This window comes from Salmo trutta, chromosome 13, assembly GCF_901001165.1.
Source record: "Salmo trutta chromosome 13, fSalTru1.1, whole genome shotgun sequence".
NCBI lineage: Eukaryota > Metazoa > Chordata > Actinopteri > Salmoniformes > Salmonidae > Salmo > Salmo trutta.
The window spans coordinates 67256342-67274434 of NC_042969.1; the positions used below are offsets into that span (position 1 = coordinate 67256342).

General features: G+C 42.7%; 1 protein-coding gene across 3 annotated transcripts in view; it reads left to right on the plus strand.

Annotated features, from left to right (window-relative positions):
* The window catches only part of LOC115206377 (cell adhesion molecule 1), a 163476-nt gene extending 156223 nt beyond the window's left edge, over positions 1 to 7253 (plus strand). For all 3 annotated transcript variants that reach the window (XM_029773249.1, XM_029773251.1, XM_029773250.1), the window contains 2 exons: positions 6821 to 6949; positions 7124 to 7253. In XM_029773249.1, the coding sequence (XP_029629109.1) occupies positions 6821 to 6949; positions 7124 to 7242 (248 nt within the window). In that variant the 3' untranslated portion in view covers positions 7243 to 7253. The remainder of the gene's footprint in view (positions 1 to 6820; positions 6950 to 7123) is intronic.
* The last annotated feature ends 10840 nt before the right edge of the window (positions 7254 to 18093 follow it).

Genomic DNA, 18093 nt, shown 5'->3' on the forward strand with positions numbered 1-18093 from the left:
TAGCCTCTTCTACTACCAAGTAGCCTCTTCTACTACCAAGTCGACTCTGCTACTACCAAGTAGACTCTGCTACAAAGTAGATGCTTCCAGTCTTCTTCAGGAGTGTGTGAGAGCAGGCCACATACTCCACAAACATATTGCAATGGAGGGTGAGATTGAATTTGGCCCCTTGCCTAATATGTTATGAGCTTTTTCCATCAATTCACAAGAGTCATCATTGCAATTAAATGTGTGTAATTACATCTGTAAATCCACAGTGTGCATACAAGTGAGTTCCAGTATGACTAATGAAATCAATATCCCATGTAATCAGCCAGGGGACAGAGATACACACAACTGATCCCCGGTTTCTAAGTCAGTCAATCAGTCAAAACGTTAGTCAGGCAGTCATTCAGTCAGTTACTAAGTCAGTCAATCAGTCAAAACGTTAGTCAGGCAGTCATTCAGTCAGTTACTAAGTCAGTCAATCAGTCAAAACGTTAGTCAGGCAGTCATTCAGTCAGTTACTAAGTCAGTCAATCAGTCAAAACGTTAGTCAGGCAGTCATTCAGTCAGTTTCTAAGTCAGTCAATCAGTCAAAACGTTAGTCAGGCAGTCATTCAGTCAGTTACTAAGTCAGTCAATCAGTCAAAACGTTAGTCAGGCAGTCATTCAGTCAGTTACTAAGTCAGTCAATCAGTCAAAACGTTAGTCAGGCAGTCATTCAGTCAGTTACTAAGTCAGTCAATCAGTCAAAACGTTAGTCAGGCAGTCATTCAGTCAGTTACTAAGTCAGTCAATCAGTCAAAACGTTAGTCAGGCAGTAATTCAGTCAGTTACTAAGTCAGTCAATCAGTCAAAAAGTTAGTCAGGCAGTCATTCAGTCAGTTACTAAGTCAGTCAATCAGTCAAAACGTTAGTCAGGCAGTCATTCAGTCAGTTACTAAGTCAGTCAATCAGTCAAAACGTCAGTCAGGCAGTCATTCAGTCAGTTACTAAGTCAGTCAATCAGTCAAAACGTTAGTCAGGCAGTCATTCAGTCAGTTACTAAGTCAGTCAATCAGTCAAAATGTTAGTCAGGCAGTCATTCAGTCAGTTACTAAGTCAGTCAATCAGTCAAAACGTTAGTCAGGCAGTCATTCAGTCAGTTACTAAGTCAGTCAATCAGTCAAAACGTTAGTCAGGCAGTCATTCAGTCAGTTACTAAGTCAGTCAATCAGTCAAAACGTCAGTCAGGCAGTCAATCAGTCAGTTACTAAGTCATTCAGTCAGTTACCAAGTCAGTCAATCAGTCAGTTACTAAGTCAGTAATTCAGTCAGTTACTAAGTCAGTCAATCAGTCAATACATCATTCAGTCAATCAGTCAGTTACTAAGTCAGTCAATCAGTCAGTTACTAAGTCAATCAGTTAGTTACTAAGTCAGTCAATACGTCAGTCAGGCAGTCATTCAGTCAGTCACTCACTCATTCAGTAAGTCACTAAGCCAGTCACTCATTCAGTAAGTCACTAAGATAGTCAGTCAGCCAGTCAGTTAGTCAGTCAGTCAATCAGTCACTAAGTCAGCCAGTCAGTCAGTTCGAGGCTGCTGGTTAGTGACCTGGCTATGTATAATTTGTCATTCCAGAACAGACACAGAGACAGAGGGAACCATAAAGCATGTAGCCCCTTCACTCCAGCAGAGCACATTTCAGTGCTGTGCCGAACGATGTGGGCATCAGCCACAAATCCTCTTTATTCCTCCATAAATTAACCTGGCTGTGCTCATCCTGCCAGGACTGAGGTGTGGGCATGTCACTGCTCCCCCAGCTACATCCTGTCAGGACCGAGGTGTGGGCATGTCACAGCTCCCCCAGCTACATCCTGTCAGGACCGAGGTGTGGGCATGTCACAGCTCCCCCAGCTACATCCTGTCAGGACCGAGGTGTGGGCATGTCACAGCACCCCAGCCACATCCTGCCAGGACCGAAGTGTGGGCATGTCACAGCTCCCCCAGCTACATCCTGTCAGGACCGAGGTGTGGGCATGTCACTGCTCCCTCAGCCACATCCTGTCAGGACCGAGGTGTGGGCATGTCACAGCTCCCCCAGCTACATCTTGTCAGGACCGAGGTGTGGGCATGTCACTGCTCCCTCAGCCACATCCTGTCAGGACCGAGGTGTGGGCATGTCACTGCTCCCTCAGCCACATCCTGTCAGGACCGAGGTGTGGGCATGTCACTGCTCCCTCAGCCACATCCTGTCAGGACAGAGGTGTGGGCATGTCACTGCTCCCTCAGCCACATCCTGTCAGGACCGAGGTGTGGGCATGTCACTGCTCCCTCAGCCACATCCTGTCAGGACCGAGGTGTGGGCATGTCACAGCTCCCCAGCCACATCCTGTCAGGACCGAGGTGTGGGCATGTCACTGCTCCCTCAGCCACATCCTGTCAGGACCGAGGTGTGGGCATGTCACTGCTCCCTCAGCCACATCCTGTCAGGACCGAGGTGTGGGCATGTCACTGCTCCCTCAGCCACATCCTGTCAGGACCGAGGTGTGGGCATGTCACTGCTCCCTCAGCCACATCCTGTCAGGACCGAGGTGTGGGCATGTCATAGCTCCCCAGCCACAACCTGTCAGGACCGAGGTGTGGGCATGTCACAGCTCCCCAGCCACATCCTGTCAGGACCGAGGTGTGGGCATGTCACTGCTCCCTCAGCCACATCCTGTCAGGACCGAGGTGTGGGCATGTCACAGCTCCCTCAGCCACATCCTGTCAGGACCGAGGTGTGGGCATGTCACTGCTCCCTCAGCCACATCCTGTCAGGACCGAGTTGTGGGCATGTCACAGCTCCCCCAGCTACATCCTGTCAGGACCGAGGTGTGGGCATGTCACAGCTCCCTCAGCCACATCCTGTCAGGACCGAGGTGTGGGCATGTCACTGCTCCCCCAGCTACATCCTGTCAGGACCGAGGTGTGGGCATGTCACAGCTCCCCCAGCTACATCCTGTCAGGACCAAGGTGTGGGCATGTCACAGCTCCCCAGCCAACAGCAGGACTATGTGGGAGGTAATGGCCGACTGTTAGAGCACTTCCACATTTTAAACATAATCAAAATTCTATTTAGTTTGTGTGCAATGCCATAAAGGACCTCTAATGTGGTTCTGAACTAAAAGGCAGAACAATTGAATGACTCCAGACAGGGCAACAGCATGGGACGATTCCATTACAGATCTGTCATTCATCTAGCCATTAGACGTTAGTGACGGGTTATAGATTTTACAGTCCCCCTGCTGATACTTTGTAATACCTTTTAGATACGTTCAATGATATAGACGGGCCCAATTCTTTGTGTGAAAGAAACCCGCTCCATTTTCCCCTCTGTGCGCTGTGGCAGGCTGGTTGTGCTCCCAGACGTTTGGCTGGTTCAGGTGTTAAATGGAAGGCGGTGGGGGGCAAGGTGAGGGTGAGGCGGGGCGGGGCGGGCCGGGGCCGGGGCGAGTGAGGGGATGTGACAGGGCTCCTCGGCTCAGTCCATTTAGCGGGTTGATGTTGATTAGCATGGAGCACGGGCCCTTCCCTCTCCTCAGGGAGCATTCTGTGCTGTGCTACAAGATGTCCCTGATACTGGAAACAAACAGCTCTGCTCTGCTCGGCTCATCCTGCCTCAGATACAACCAACAGCAGCAGCAGATGAGACTCTAGTCTGTGTCAACAGTATGTGAGCTCTGCCCCTGCTTGGTGGAGGTAAGTCCATTTTGAAGAGGAAATGGCATTGAAGCATGTCTTTACTCTCTATTCAAGTTAAGTAGGTGTCAGACATTTTAGGCTTTTCCCATTCGCATTCAGAAAGAAAGTAATTTCTCCTAATCATAATCTTTATTCAAAACCATCCAATTTCAGTTCATGATTAGAGGGGACTGATGGGAAATGGAGTCTCTCCTTCAGGCAGTAAAGTAACACCCCTTCTCTCACCTCTCCTCTTCACCCCTCCATCAGTCTCAACTGATACAGGTCCCCACACTTAATCTGTAGACCTCGAGTGCCGAAAATGTGGAATGTTTGGAGATTTAATGCCTTGCCTTGTTCTTTTGTAGCTACCAGACGTATAAATCTCCCTAAACAGTGGACAACGATCAATTTTTGGATTCCCGTGGGTGAAATGTATTTCTGTGAGAGGGGACAGCACATTGCAGCCAGATTTATCTATGTGCTTGTGTCTACTCCCGATGATTGAGGTTTATAACTTCCTGATATTACCTCTTAAATCAGTGTATTTTACAGTTCCCTGGACTGTTTCTGTTGAAATTGTGGGGTATGTCAAGTATATGATTTTTATGTAACAGTCTCAGAACATTTTACACAAATACTTTTTGGAGATGAAAAGCTCTAGCCTCCCAGAATAAGTGGTATTTGGAAATATGATAGAGTGTCATAGAATGAAATCTGGAGAACTCTATCTGAAAGCACAGAGAACAAGCGTTGTAGATATCCTGTTGTGAATGTCCATCGCCACATACAGACAAGGACTAATCACTTATAAATGACATACTGTAGATACAGATGACGATTGAGGCCTCATTCACGGCAGTGCAGTATCAGTTTGAATGGCCATGGGGTCTTCATTATGTAACACATACATATACATTAGACTTGTATTTGGTAGTTTGAATAACATCATCCAGAAGTGCCCTTCAACTGTATGCAGAAAAAGTAATGAAACCGAAATGAAGTGGGCTATTCTGTTCTACAGCGCATACAGCCACAGTGGGAAGGGAAGAGAAGGTGTGACAGAGTGGGAGGAGGTTAATCATACATTTGAATGTTGATTTGAACTGAAAACACTGTTTTCACTCCACTGCTTCATGTTGTACAATGCGTCATTGTCCTTCATTGTTGAACAACACACCCTGTAACAGAATAGCTCTAATAGAATTTCATTGAGTCGCAGCTACCTCCCTGAATGGGTCAATCGTTGACCATGGACTTCTATGTAGAAGTTGATAAATGTAGTCTTCCTACATCCCTGTATTTCTGGTAGCATATGTTATCTGATGTCTTTGAATACACTGACTTTGAATACACTGTAAATTACTATGCTACTTCCAGTCTCCTGCTCTGTGATTTAATCAGAAGTGAGTCACTGCTCTGATACAGTTGAAGTCGGAAGTTTACATACACCTTAGCCAAATACATTTAAACTCAGATTTTCACAATTCCTGACATTTAATCCTAGTAAAAATTCCCTGTCTTAGGTCAGTTAGGATCACCACTTTATTTTAAGAATGTGAAATGTCAGAATAATAGTAGAGAGAATGATTTATTTCAGCTTTTATTTCATTCATCACATTCCTAGTGGCTCAGAAGTTTACATACACTCAATTAGTATTTGGTAGCATTGCCGTTAAATTGTTTAACTTGGGTCAAACGTTTCGGGTAGCCTTCCACAAGCTTCCCACAATAAGTTGGGGGAATTTTGGCCAATTCCTTCTGACAGAGCTGGTGTAACTGAATCAGGTTTGTAGGCCTCCTTGCTCACACACACTTTTTCAGTTCTGCCCACAGATTTTATATAGGATTGAGCTCAGCGCTTTGTGATGGCCACTCCAATACCTTGAATTTGTTGTCCTTAAGCCATTTTGCCACAACTTTGGAAGTATGCTTGGGGTCATTGTCCATTTGGAAGACCCATTAGCAACCAAGCTTTAACTTCCTGACTGATGTCTTGAGATGTTGCTTCAATATATCCAAATAATTTTCCTCCCTCATGATGCCATCTATTTTGTGAAGTGCACCAGTCCCTCCTGCAGCAAAGCACCCCCATAACATGATGCTGCCACCCCCGTGCTTCAAGGTTGGGATGGTGTTCTTCGGCTTGCAAACCTCACCCTTTTTCCTCCAAACATAACGATGGTCATTATGGCCAAACAGTTCTATTTTTGTTTCATCAGACCAGAGGACATTTCTCCAAAAGTACGATCTTTGTCCCCATGTGCAGTTGCAAACCGTAGTCTGGCTTTTTCATGCCGGTTTTGGAGCAGTGGCTTCTTCCTTGCTGAGCGGCCTTTCAGGTTATTTCGATATAGGACTCGTTTTACTGTGGATATAGATACTTTTGTACCTGTTTCCTCCAGCATCTTCACAAGGACCTTTGCTGTTGTTCTGGGATTGATTAGCACTTTTCGCACCAAAGTGCGTTCATCTCTAGGAGACAGAACGCTTCTCCTTCCTGAGAGGTATGACGGCTGCGTGGTCCCATGGTGTTTATACTTGCGTACTATTGTTTGTACAGATGAACATGGTACCTTCAGGCGTTTGGAAATTGCTCCCAAGGATGAACCAGACTTGTGGAGGTCTACAATTATTATTCTGAGGTCTTGGCTGATATCTTTTGATTTTCCCATGATGTCAAGCAAAGAGGCACTGAGGTTGAAGGTAGGCCTTGAAATACATCCACAGGCACACCTCCAATTGACTCAAATGATGTCAATTAGCCTATCAGAAGCTTCTAAAGCCATGACATCATTTTCTGGAATTTTCCAAGCTGTTCAAAGGCACAGTCAATTTAGTGTATCTAAACTTCTGACCCACTGGAATTGTGATACAGTGAATTATAAGTGAAATAATCTGTCTGTAAACAATTGTTGGAAAAATTACTTGTGTCATGCACCAAGTAGATGTCCTAACCGACTTGCCAAAACTATAATTTGTTAACAAGACATTTGTGGAATGGTTGAAAAACGAGTTTTAATGACTCCAACCTAAGTGTTTGTAAACTTCCGACTTCAACTGTAGCTGTGATTGGCTCAAAGAAGGGGTCTGGGGATCATTGTTTTAAGAGGCTGTGATTGGCTTGTTTCCAGACTCCAGAGCTGGTGAGGGGGCGCCACAGAAGATAGACCACGCTGTCATCGGGGGCGTGGTTGCCGTGGTGATGTTCGCTATCCTCTGTGCACTCATCGTCCTGGGGCGCTACTTCGCCAGACACAAAGGTATAACGGCTCACCTGGGTCCCCTGGCTGTTACAATGCTTCCACTGGCTTGAGATGAACTGGTGTACACTATCATTGATAATTCATAGACCTAGAGGTGGACTAGCTGTAGAGATTCATTACCATTCATTTGAGTCCAACAGGGGTGTTCATGAATTTGTTTATTCGTTGCAGGCACCTACTTCACACATGAAGCCAAAGGGGCAGACGACGCAGCAGATGCAGACACGGCCATCATTAATGCAGAGGGGGGACACAACAACACGGAAGAGAAGAAGGAGTACTACATCTAATGATGAGAGGCCATGGGGGTCTTATGTTGAGGGGGGGGGGCGTCCTGTAGGAGCACTATATCTAACTCTGAGAGGGTGGGGGAGGGGGAGGGGGGTAACGAGGGAGGTCGAACTGGTGCAGCTGAGAAGGAAAGATGAGAGGTGGGGAAAGGAGAAGAGAAGAGAAGAATGATGAGAACTCTAGAGGAGAGGAGGATTAGAGTGGATGAGTAGTTGGAGGCTTCATTGCTTTGTCGTGGATTCGCCCATCCAACCTCTCCTGGACTGCTGGGGCCCATTCTGTACAGTTCAATTATTTTACAGACAATTTTGTGCCTTGTTCTATTTCTTTCGTAATTGTTGTTTTCTTTTTTCCCCTCAAGCCTGTCGACTCCACCAGATCCTTTTTGCTGCAGTTAGCTTTCAGAGGAGATTGAATGACACGGCACTTCTTCTCTAGTTGTCCTGCAGCTCTATCTTAGCTTGTGTACCAGGCTTTTAGAAGCACTCTCTCTCTCTGCTGTGTACTGTAGAAGCAGCCAACAACACATATGAGTCATTTCCAGACTATCTAAAATCTATTGTAAACAGCTCTCATCAATATCAAACTGTACTGTCCCTCTTAACTCAAGCATAAATATGACCTCTCCTGCTCTATCAGACATCCTGAAACATCCCTTTTATGTTTGTTCTGTGGCTAAAAGACTGACTGGAGTTGCTGCCATGGTCATAAGCATTGTTGGTTTGTCTGTCAGATGTGGGTCGGGGCAACAGGCTGTTGTGTTGTTTCAACATCATGATATTATAGTGAATTCGGGGGGTAGTCCCAACCAGGACTCGAACCTGGGTCCAGCAACTGTTAAGCCAACGCCTTAACTGTTATGCCAAGAGGTCCGATCCCCTTGATGAGGTCACTAGGTGTTGGGCTAAGGTCGCTACAATATGGTTTTCTCTGGGTCATCATACTCATACCCTCAATGGTCAGTGAAGGACCAATGTAATAGTAATGCTTGTACGTGTTCAAATACAGTGCATATATTACCCAGTGTTTTCAGCACAGGGTCAAATCCAGATCAAATAATTCTCTTCTACAGATAAAACAAGTTTGAGTTTGTTCTTGAATAATATACTGACTTTAATATATTGAATATATATTTAGAAACCTTACAAGGACCTTCAAACACAATTTTATTGTTGTCTTAGGCCTTTATCTAATCTGTTGACTCGTGTTGCTATTGCGAGGAATATATCTCAATATGAAAGGGAAGAAAATATGTTACTTCTACTTTAGATTGAAGACGTTTTAATTGTAATGATGTTTAAAACATTAGAATTTTTCAAACAGTAGCCAGTACACAAGGAATTCTGTATGTATTATTTTGACTGCCATTGTATATTTTATGGATATTATGATACACTTTGAATATCATTTTTGCATGACATTGTTTTGTTAAAATGTTTTGTTTTCATATTAGAAAAAGTAACACAAAACTAATGGTCATTGCTCAATGAGCATTCCTAATCGTGTCTGTGAATAATAAGGTATTGAAGATCCCCTATAAGTTTTGAATGGGGAATGACTAGCACGGTTTCCATTTCTGCCATGTTTCAGCTTTTGAAGTAAATGTACAGATTGCTGTGGAATCCCTGTAATGCATATTGAAGTTCCTGCTTTTATCTTTCCATGGTGCATTAGTCAATGGATTTATTGGATATAACAGTGTGATAGACAAAACAACTCCAAATACATGAATAAAAAAGGACAGCCACTGCCTTAAAACAATATAACAATAAAACTTTGCTTTTGAATATATCATAATAATGAAGAAAAAACGAGTGAAGGACTAAATGCAGTGCCTTCCTTTATTTAAAGGGTATACAGTACGATGTCAACAGTGTCCCTCCGGATATATCTTAGTATATGAATCTCTCTGTACCTTACACTAGTAGTGGTGGTCTTACTCTCTATTCACATGTAACTCATAAAACAGACAGTACTAAGAACTGGAATAACAAGCTAAAGTTATTTTCAGGTTGGATAAATAATTGGAATCATAACTGAATGATACGGCTGCTTCTATTTAAAAAACAGCTCCTTATAACAAACAAGCTAAGTAGTATTAATGATTTTATTTACGGGCGATCTATTTCTGTCCAATAAGAATTTACAAGGTAGGCAAAAAAAGTGTATTTAATTTATTTGCTAAATCAATTTTAGTTGTATTTATAAGGTTATTGTATGAGGTTATATGCTGCAATTGTGGCCAAGGCTCACCACACTTTGGGAAAGGTAAAACAAGCAAAACCGCACTGGAAATCGGATGTTTATTTCATTGAATTGCTTGAGGGTGATGCAGAACATAACCAATACCAGTATAACAAATTAAAATTTGCAAATCAATATTAATCTCAAAGTGTATTGATTAGTTCTGAACTTGCTTTTGTTTTGTTAATCATCAATGTTTTATTCTGGATACAACTGAAATGATCGCTGTAGGGATTCAAATTAAGTGTTGTTTTTGTTTTCAGTATACACTCAATGGCCAGTTTATTAGGTACACCACCCCATTCTTGAAAATGGTTTGCTCCTACAGACAGTGAGTCACATGACCATGGCTTGCTACAGTATATACAGTTGGCAGACAGACATTGAGGTATTCAGTTACTGCTCAATTGAACGTTAGAATGGGAAAAACAAGTGACCTAAGCAACTTTGAGCGTGTTATGATCGTCGGTGCCAGACGCACCATTCCAGTATCTCAGAAACGGCCAGCCTCCTGTTTTTTTGTTGGTGATCGCTTGCCTACTGGATGGGCTATTGCAGCAGATGACCACAGTGGGTTCCATTCCTATCAGCTTAAAAGAAGAAGTGGCTCCAGTAGGCAAGCGACCACCAACACTGGACAATTGAGGAGTGGAAAAACATTACCTGGTTTGATGAATCGCGGTTCCTGTTGCGTCATGTTGATGGTAGAGTCAGGATTAGGTGTAAGCAGCATGAGTCCACGGCCCCATCCTGCCTGGTGTCAACGGTACAGGCTGGTGGCAGGGGTGTGATGGTGTGGAGAATGTTTTCCTGGCTCAAATTATGGCCCTTGATACCAATTTGAGCAATGTTTCCATGCCCTGAAGAATTCAGGCTGTTCTGGAGGCAAAGGGGGGTCCGACCCAGTACTAGATGAGTGTACCTAATAAACTGGCCACTGAGTGCTATTTGATATGTAGTCCATGTGTTTCCACTTTCTCAGGTTCATGTTGAATCTTGTGTTTTGCATCTCAGGTGAAATGCAAAGTGAAAGCCCCCCAAGAATACTACACATTTCAGAAAGTTATCAAATCAAAATATATATATTTTTTTCTCAGTTGTATATGTTTGTGTTCTTAATATATGGTGCACTGTTAAATGTTACATATTATTTTGTATAGACCCAGTTCACAAAGAAAGAGCTAGATTTGTTAATCAGACAATATCACTTGTACAGTCAGTGTCCAGCAAAATACAAGGGTGGTGATTGATAAATCCTTATATCCACAGTAAAACGTATCATCTGTTTTTTCCCCAGACATAAAGAACAAGTAATCACAAAAAAGAATGGAGACTAAAGGCTCTATTGAATTTGTATCGCTGATCGCGTTACAGATTGCGCGATAGAAATTTGAAGGTCATTTCCGATTGAGCTGACATATACAGTGTTTACCGTGAATGCGGTCTTCGCTAACGCAGGAACATTGCCTTTAAATTTGAATCACGTTGTAAAGCTGAACTTCCATGATACGGATTGTGTAGAGACTTAAATAGCATCTATTTACTTTCTAATGGTGTATTAGCATCCTGAATATGATGCATGTCAGTCACATTCTCAGATTGGTTTTCAAAAAACAGGTGGTATAATTGCAGTGGTTAAGTTTTCTGATTAACCCCCAACATTTCTTGGCTGTTTGGATGGAGAACATGTTTGATGCCTAGAACGTTTTGGTTGTTCATTGCCCCAGTTAGTTGTTTTGAGGTCAAATCTTTAGTCTCTCTGTACCTGGGCAACATTTCTGTGTAGTAAAGAAAGGTTTCCTCATGTTCCCATACATATTTTGTATTGGTTCATAAAACATTTTTACACAAAAAAAAAATCTGAAGAGTACTTGTCTTAATAAAAAGATATCAATGTGAAATGGACTGTATTGTCTTTTACCTGATATTCCTATTGTCAAGAAGTTCTAATACGGTTCAAGCCATAAAGGTGGTTACCATCCAATCTGCACTGTGACAGCAATCATTCCCTTGGTCCTGCACTGTTACCCCTGGTGTGGATATAGATGTTGTATTTGAACTTTGCTTCAAAACCCTCTATTCAACTCAGCCTCTAGATCCAGAGCTTTTGATATTTCTTAAATATATTAAAATATTTTGACTACCCAGTTTGGCCTCTCAATTGAAACTGGGCAGTGTATTTCATCTCAATTAGATGTGATGTGGTGAGTGATGTACTGTATTTAGTGATCCTGATTGAAGGGGTCTTTTTTTAATACAGTAGCTTAACTCCACACACGTTAAGATATCAGTAACAGCCCTTGGAAGTTAACATTGATTTGACAAATTGAGAAGCATTTTCAAGAACAGGACCTAATTTATTAGCATGGACCATTCTGTCTTCATAATTCTGTCACAGCAGCCTTTTCCCATTATTTGAAGTGATCCCAGCTAAAGGTCAGGAGAATTATTCAAGCTTTAATGGAAATGTTTTAACCTTAGAAACCAGACATTTCTCTTCACTATCCCCAGGATCATGAAAAAGTAATACCCCCCTTGTTTGTCCCCCCTTTGCTGCTGTAACAGCCTCCACTCTTCTTGGAAGGCTTTCCACTAGATGTTGGAATACTGCTTTGAGGACTTGCTTCCATTCAGCCACAAGAGAATTAGTGAGGTAGGGCACTGATGTTGGGCGTTTAGGCCTGGCTCGCAGTCAGCGTTCCAATTCATCCCAAAGGTGTTCGATCGGGTTGAGGTCAGAGCTCTGTGCAGGCCGGTCAAGTTCTTCCACACCGATCTCGACAAACCATTTCTGTATGGACCTCACTTTGTGCACAGGGGTATTGTCATGCTAAAACAGGAAAGGGCTTACCCCAAACTGTTGCCACAAAGTTGGAAGCACAGAATCGTCTAGAATGTCACTATATGCTGTAGCATTAAGATTTCCCTTGACTGGAACTAAGGGGTCTAGCCGGAACTATGAAAAACTGTCCCAGACCATTATTCCTCCTCCACTAAACTTTACAGTTGGTACTATGCACTGGGGCAGGTAGCGTTCTCCTGCAAATCCAGACTCATCCATCGAACTGCCAGATGGTTAAGCGTGATTTATCGCTCCAGAGAATGCGTTTTCACCGCTCCAGAGTCCAATGGCGGTGAGCTTTACACCCCTCCAGCCGCGCTTGCGCATTGTGATCTTAGACTTGTATGTGGTTGCTTGGCCATGGAAACCCATTTCATGAAGCTCCTGACGAACAGTTATTGTGCTGACATTGCTTCCAGAGGCAGTGTTGAAACCGAGGACAGATGATTTTTACGCGCTTAAGCACTCAGAGGTCCCATTCTGTGAGTTTGTGTTGCCTACCACTTCACGGCTGAGCTGTTGTTGCTCCTAGAGGTTTCCACTTCACTGTAACAGCACTTACAGGAAGCTCTGGCAGGGCTGAAATTTGACGAACTGACTTGTTGGAAAGGTGGCATCCTATGACGGTGCCACGTTGAAAGTCACTGAGCTCTTCAGTAAGGCTATTATACTGTCAATGTTTGTCTATGGAGATTGCATGTATTTGTGTCCACATACTGTTGTATGTATAGTGTGTTTCATAATTTCTACTCTACACCTCTAAGTCTATATACAGTTGTGAAGAGTTCGCCTCTGCAAACTACCCTAGTGTGAAAATGACTGAAACAATCTAAACATGGGAGGAACTTGGGACAACAATGTGAAAATATGAATAATGCAAATGCTGACATTTTAATGAACATTATGCCCACTGTATGCATACACACGTATAACATGAAACAGTACACAAGTACATGAATTGATGAACTTTACGGTATGATGTTTCATTAAGAAGTTCTATTTAAACGTTCCATTTTAATCTGCAATGCCATGTTTAAGTGTAATTAGCACAGTGGGGGAATGGAGAGTGAATGAGTGTCAGTGCATGGCTTGTTTAGTTGACTAATTTATTGATTAAGATTGATGGCATGTATCACTTCGCTTGGCTGCAGCCTAATTAAATGATATAAGTATAAATAGATGCATGTGTGTGAGCATAGACAGCTAGGGGTGACGGGTTCTGCCTGCTAACGTAATTCCAGGTACTGTGTAACCACACACACACACACACACACACACACACACACACACACACACACACACACCTTGGCTGATTCATAAGTGGACAATGACTGGGAAGGACAAACAAACATTTACTCCAGTTACCTAACATCCTTCTGTACAAAGCTCTAATTCTCAGTGTTCAAAAGAGGATATGTCCTCTAGTTTTTCCACAGAGATGCTTTTGTTACAACATATTCAGTGGAAAGAAAACATAATTATTTCAGGGACTTACTTTGTACAAGAGATCTACACTACCAACAGTGGAGGTAATTGATTGTTGAGGGACAACGGCTGCTTCACTAGAATAAGAATATCATTTTGACCAGAAGTGCTGTGGAGGATGTCAGGGCTTGGTCATAAAGCAAAGGCACACATTGGAGTATATTGAGGTAAAACTTTTAATGGGGAAACAAATGCTCAAAACAGACCTCATTAAAAAGTAGAAAACTAAAAACCAAAGCCCCATATATGAACAAACAAAATAGATGAGGTTAGCCCCAACTTTATAAATAAATCTAAATACTGAATCTCAATTGCAAACACCTGAATCGTATGATCAGTCCGAAAGACAGGCCGTTATCTCAGCCTTTTATGAAGAGGAGAGACGTTGGTTAATTAAAACACATAGCCAAGCCCTGCTAATCCTGTGTGTGAGTGGCAGACAGAGGAGTATTGTGTTTGGGAGGTGATTAACTCTAAGCCTGAAGATGCTGTGAACAGCACTACAGGCTCATAAGTCAGAGATGCTATTGCTTGATGTTCGGTTTAATACTCGTTGCCTAGTACTTAATCAGGCACTGATGTTTACCAGAGGGAAAATGTGCTGGATTCGATGTTCAGTTTGCATATGGCTGATAATGCAAAAACAGCACAATTATAATAATACCTTACTATTCTTACTATTCTATGAAAATAGATTAAATTAAAGAATGTCAAAGAAAACAATATAATGTTCTGTTTTAGCACTCTTGAGATGTTTCCCTCAAGCGTCTCTCAAACTTATTTTCAAGGCGACTCCTTTTCTCTCAAATTGTTTTTGTATGCAATTTATCACATTGTTGCACAGTTACCAAGAGTCAATCGAAACCTGAGAACAAATTATCTCACAATCCTAACTGTATTTAAATCTTCCCAGTCCTGTTACCTTATCTACTCCTGTTCTGCATCTTATTTCGTTTTCTTCAAATGTAATTCATTTTCTAAACTTTTAATTTGAATGTAGTGGTTAGATAGAAGTTAACGTTTATCTCTATGGACTTGAATAGCTTGAAGATAGCATTGCTGCAAGTACAGTAAGAAATGTGATGTTTCCTACCTGCTTCTCACTTCAACTACTTTCAGTATTTATGTCATTTCTGTCTTTGTGTGCGATTAGTTATATTCTTACTTTGTCTGCTGACGTATGTTTAATTTGTTTTCCTTTGGAACTTGTCCAATTAGGCGACCACAAGACACAGTACTTATTAGTGTCAGTAAAAAAAAAACGGAGGAAATACTTTTATAACTTTTCTGTGGCAGGTTTATTTAATTGTGAATGTTGTTTTTCTCTGCCAGTCTAACAGCCAGAGAGGTTTACTTCTAATTACTTTGTTGACTGAATGAGCGTTATGTTAATGTTATACGGACAGACAGCTACCTAACCTCAGTATGGTGGACATCTCATCTGCTACCTGAACTCACATCTCTCCCACTAGTGCCCTCTAGCTCCTCTAGGGTCCTGGAGAAAAACACAAGAGAAAACATGACCCCTAGTCTTCCTGCTTCATCTACAATGAGGAGAGCAGCTGCTCAGCAACACTACAAATGACTGTGTAAAACTGTCTCAACCTTTAACACTATTTGTCCAGTCCAACCTCATAAAGGGCTGTCTAGATTATTAACAGTGTGTAAAGTATCATCTGTTTTGTTGATCGACCAGTGAGTGAAATAACAGTAAACTAGAGGATAAATCAGGCTTATTGATGACACGAATAGAAGCCATAAGAAATAGGCTTTGTTGATGCAGGGAGGGAGTGGCTAAAGACGAACACTGCCTACTTCCTCCCCAATCATTTATCCGTGTGACGCATTTGCCTTGTTAAATTAATTAGTTTGGTAATTAAGTGTGACATGAATTAATTAAATAGACATGAATTCAAACACTATAGGACTCCATCAGAAAACAAAAGGTTAGTGACACATTATTCATTAGCGTTTAAACTTAAATTGAATTTTCTTTGTGTGGGTGTGGAAAAGCATCTTAGAGAGACAGAATCTTGTGTTTGTATGCAAGTAGCTGCCAATGGCTATATGTCAAACTGACTATCATAGGAAGTGTATTTATGTATTTAAAGAGTAAATATGGACTACTCGACTGTGAAGTGTAATGTAGTATGTAGTACATCAAGTCGTACATTCAATGCTCTTGAATGCTAAAATGTTGCATAGCTCATCGACACGGTACACCATATTATTGTGGAGTTTCTTGCAGAATCAATCAAATTTATTTGTAAAGCTGATGTCACAAAGTGCTGTACAGAAACCCAGCCTAAAACTCCAAACAGCAAGCAATGCAGGTGTTAAAGCACGGTGGCTAGGAAAATTCCCTAGGAAGAAACCTAGAGAGGAACCTCTTCTGGCTGTGCCGAGTGGAGATTATAACAGAACATGGCCAAGATGTTCATAGATGACCAGCAGGGTCAAATAATAATAATCCCAGTGGTTGTCGAGGGTGCAACAGGTCAGCACCTCAGGAGTAAATGTCAGTTTGCTTTTCATAGCCAATCATTCAGAGTATCTCTACCACTCCTGCTGTCTCTAGAGAGTTGAAAACAGCAGGTCTGGGACAGGTAGCACGTCCGGGTTCCATATCCGCAGGCAGAACAAATGAAACTGGAGCAGCAGCACGGCAAGGAGTCATCAGGCCAGGTAGTCCTGAGGCATGGTCCTAGGGCTCAGGTCCTGAGAGAGAGCGAGAGAGCGAGAGAGCGAGAGAGAGAGAGAGAGAATACTTAAATTCACACAGGACACCGGATAAGACAGGAGAAATACTCCAGATATAACAGACTGACCCTAGCCCCCCGACACATAAACTACTGCAGCATAAATACTGGAGGCTGAGACAGGAGGGGTCAGGAGACACTGTGGCCCCATCCAATGATACCCCCGGACAGGGCCAAACAGGCAGGATATAACCCCACCCACTTTGCCAAAGCATAGCCCCCACAACACTAGAGGGATATATTCAATCACCAACTTACCATCCTGAGACAAGGCCGAGTATAGCCCACAAAGATCTCCGCCACGGCACAACCCAAGGGGGGGCGCCAACTCGGACAGGAAGATCACGTCAGTGACTCAACCCACTCAAGTGACGCACCCCTCCTAGGGACGGCATGGAAGAACACCAGTAAGCCAGTGACTCTGTAATAGGGTTAGAGGCAGAGAATCCCATTGGAGAGATGGGAACCGGCCAGGTAGAGACAGCAAGGGCGGTTCGTTGCTCCAGTGCCTTTCCGTTCACCTTCACACTCCTGGGCCAGACTACACTCAATCAGAGGACCTACTGAAGAGATGAGTCTTCAATAAAGACTTAAAGGTTGAGACCGAGTCTGCGTCTCTCACATGGGTAGGCAGACCATTCCATAAAAATGGAGCTCTATAGGAGAAAGCCCTGCCTCCAGCTGTTTGCTTAGAAATTCTAGGGACAGTAAGAGGGCCTGCGTCTTGTGACCGTAGTGTACGTACAGGTATGTACGGCAGGACTAAATCGGAAAGATAGGTAGGAGCAAGCCCATGTAATGCTTTGTAGGTTAGCAGTAAAACCTTGAAATCAGCCCTTGCCTTAACAGGAAGCCAGTGTAGAGAGGCTAGCACTGGAGTAATATGATCAAATGTTTTGGTTCTTGTCAAGATTCTAGCAGCCATGTTTAGCACTAAATGAAGTTCATTTTGTGCTTTATCCGGCTAGCCGGAAAATAGAGCATTGCAGTACCGGTAGTCTAACCTAGAAGTGACAAAAGCATGGATACATTTTTCTGCCACATTTTTGGAAAGTAAGTTTCTGATTTTTGCAATGTTACGTAGATGGAAAAAAGCTGTCCTTGAAGCAGTCTTGATATGTTCCTCAAAATAGAGACCAGGGTCCAGAGTAACGCCGAGGTCCTTCACAGTTTTATTTGAGACGACTGTACAACCATCAATATTAATTGTCAGATTCAACAGAAGATCTCTTCGTTTCTTGGGACCTAGAACTAGCATCTCTGTTTTGTCCGAGTTTAAAAGTAGAACATTTGCAGCCATCCACTTCCTTATGTCTGAAACACAGGCTTCCAGGGAGGGAAATTTTGGGGCTTCACCATGTTTCATTGAAATGTACAGCTGTGTGTCCTCCGTATAGCAGTGAAAGTTAACATTATGTCTCCGAATGACATCACCAAGAGGGGAAATATATTGTGAAAACAATAGTGAATCTTGTTATAGAATCTTGTTATAACACATGCATAACACACATAATACAGTA